General features: G+C 45.8%; 1 protein-coding gene across 1 annotated transcript in view; it reads left to right on the top strand.

Moving 5' to 3' along the window:
- The window catches only part of lbh (LBH regulator of WNT signaling pathway), an 8,584-nt gene extending 7,336 nt beyond the window's left edge, over positions 1-1,248 (top strand). Inside the window, exon 3 of the mRNA XM_056471486.1 lies at positions 179-1,248. Within this exon, the coding sequence (XP_056327461.1) occupies positions 179-379 (201 nt within the window). The 3' untranslated portion in view covers positions 380-1,248. The remainder of the gene's footprint in view (positions 1-178) is intronic.
- Positions 1,249-2,500: the final 1,252 nt, after the last annotated feature.

Raw genomic sequence — 2,500 nt, 5'->3', positions numbered from 1 at the left:
CTGAGCTTCATCCAGAACTCCACACCAGACGTCAGGGGGAGAAAGATAAACACACCGATGAGGAGTGTGTGAGAAAGAGAGAGATTGTGTGTGTGTGTGTGTGTGTGTGTGTGTGTGTGTGTGCGCGTGTGTGTGCGCGCGCGCACGCAGTCACTGATGTCTCTGTGCTCCTCTTCAGATCTTCCCGGACCCGTCAGACTTCGAGCGCTGCTGTAAACTGAAGGAGCGTCTGCCATCCATCGTGGTGGAGGCGACGGAGGGAGAGGTGGAGAGCGGAGAGCTGCGCTGGCCCCCGGAGGATTTCCTGATCACTGAGGAAGAGGAGGAGGAAGAGGAGGAGGAGGAGGATCAGCAGAACACACACAACACCCAGCATTAGAGACGCTCGCAATCACTCAACACACACACACACACACACACACACAGGAGATCAGGCCTGGACTGACAGCAGACTGATCTCACACACACACACATACACTCCCATGAACTGCGTCAGCACTGAGAATTAAAGTGTGTGTGTGTGTGTTTAAATGCAGGGAGTGAGGAGTGTGTGTGTGTTTAAATGCAGTGAGTGAGGAGTGTGTGTGTGTGTGTTTAAATGCAGTAAGTGAGGAGTGTGTGTGTGTTTAAATGCAGTGAGTGAGGAGTGTGTGTGTGTGTGTTTAAATGCAGTGAATGAGGAGTGTGTGTGTGTGTTTAAATGCAGTGAGTATGTGTTTAAATACACTGTGTTCATTTGTGTTGGAATACAGTGAGAAAGTGTGTGCAGTGAATGCAGTTGAATGCAGTGTGTGTGCTTGTGAGAGAGAGTGCAGTGAGTGAGGTGTGTGTGTGTTTTTCTGAACACAGTGAGTGCTTAGTGGTGTGTGTGTGTGTGTGTGTGACATTATTTACCTATTTGTGATGATGAACTGATGATGATGATGACAGTGACAGCATTCCTGCGCTCATTCCCTTTATTTACACTGTTTTCTGCACACACAGCTTCAGATGTGAGTGTGTGTGTGTGTGTCCGTGGTGTGTGATTGTACTGTAAATAGACTGATGGTAGTGTGTGTTTGTGGAGAATCGTGGCTTGTCTTCTGTTGTCTACAGATGTGTGTAGTATATACACACACACATGCACACACTTATGTACGTGTCAGTGTTGATGTGTTCCGGGGCACTTCCTGTTTACTCGTCCCTCTTCATCTGAAAAGACTCAGGGAGTTTCTCTTATTGTGTGTGTGTGTGTGTGTGTGTGTGTGTGTGTCTTTCTCTGTAAATAAACCATTTAAAGTGCTTTACACAGCAGTGTTTCTCTCTCTCTGCGTGCATGACTATATAACCCTGAATAAATACTGTAGTATTTTTGAACCATACTATAGTAAAGTACTTGAACTGATCTGCTGGGGTGGTTCTACAGTTGCTATGGTAACACAGCTGTGGTAACTGATCTGCTGGGGTGGTTCTACAGTTGCTATGGTAACAGCTGTGGTAACTGATCTGCTGGGGTGATTCTACAGTTGCTATGGTAACACAGCTGTGGTAACTGATCTGCTGGGGTGGTTCTACAGTTGCTATGGTAACACAGCTGTGGTAACTGATCTGCTGGGGTGGTTCTACAGTTGCTATGGTAACACAGCTGAGGTAACTGATCTGCTGGGGTGGTTCTACAGTTGCTATGGTAACACAACAGCTGCGGTAACTGATCTGCAGGGGTGGTTCTACAGTTGCTATGGTAACACAACAGCTGCGGTAACTGATCTGCAGGGGTGGTTCTACAGTTGCTATGGTAACACAACAGCTGCGGTAACTGATCTGCAGGGGTGGTTCTACAGTTGCTATGGTAACACAACAGCTGCGGTAACTGATCTGCAGGGGTGGTTCTACAGTTGCTATGGTAACACAACAGCTGCGGTAACTGATCTGCAGGGGTGGTTCTACAGTTGCTATGGTAACACAACAGCTGTGGTAACTGATCTGCAGGGGTGGTTCTACAGTTGCTATGGTAACACAACAGCTGTGGTAACTGATCTGCAGGGGTGGTTCTACAGTTGCTATGGTAACACAACAGCTGTGGTAACTGATCTGCTGGGGTGGTTCTACAGTTGCTATGGTAACACAACAGCTGTGGTAACTGATCTGCAGGGGTGGTTCTACATTTGCTATGGTAACACAGGTATGGGTATATAAACAAATGAGCCAGTACTGTAGTTTTCTACAACTATAGGCCATATACTACAATGCACCACAGTTTACTGCAGTATAAACTAAAGTATACTAAAGTATTTATTAGAGTTGTTCAGTTTACTATAGTTAATTCTACAGTATGCTGGAGCACTCATAAATGAAAAGTTGTGCTTAATACAGTATAGTTCAAAAACAGTAGTATTTACTGTAAATCACTGTAGTATTGTGTGTGTGTGTGTGTGTGTGTGTGTGTGTGTGTGTGTGTGAGAGAGAGAGAGAGAGAGAGCTGTTGTTGTGAATGTCTCTGCAGTGTTTGTTTATCTGCTCA

Source organism: Danio aesculapii, chromosome 13 (assembly GCF_903798145.1).
Source record: "Danio aesculapii chromosome 13, fDanAes4.1, whole genome shotgun sequence".
Classification (NCBI taxonomy): Eukaryota; Metazoa; Chordata; class Actinopteri; order Cypriniformes; family Danionidae; genus Danio; species Danio aesculapii.
This window is presented reverse-complemented; position numbering and strand designations above follow the sequence as displayed.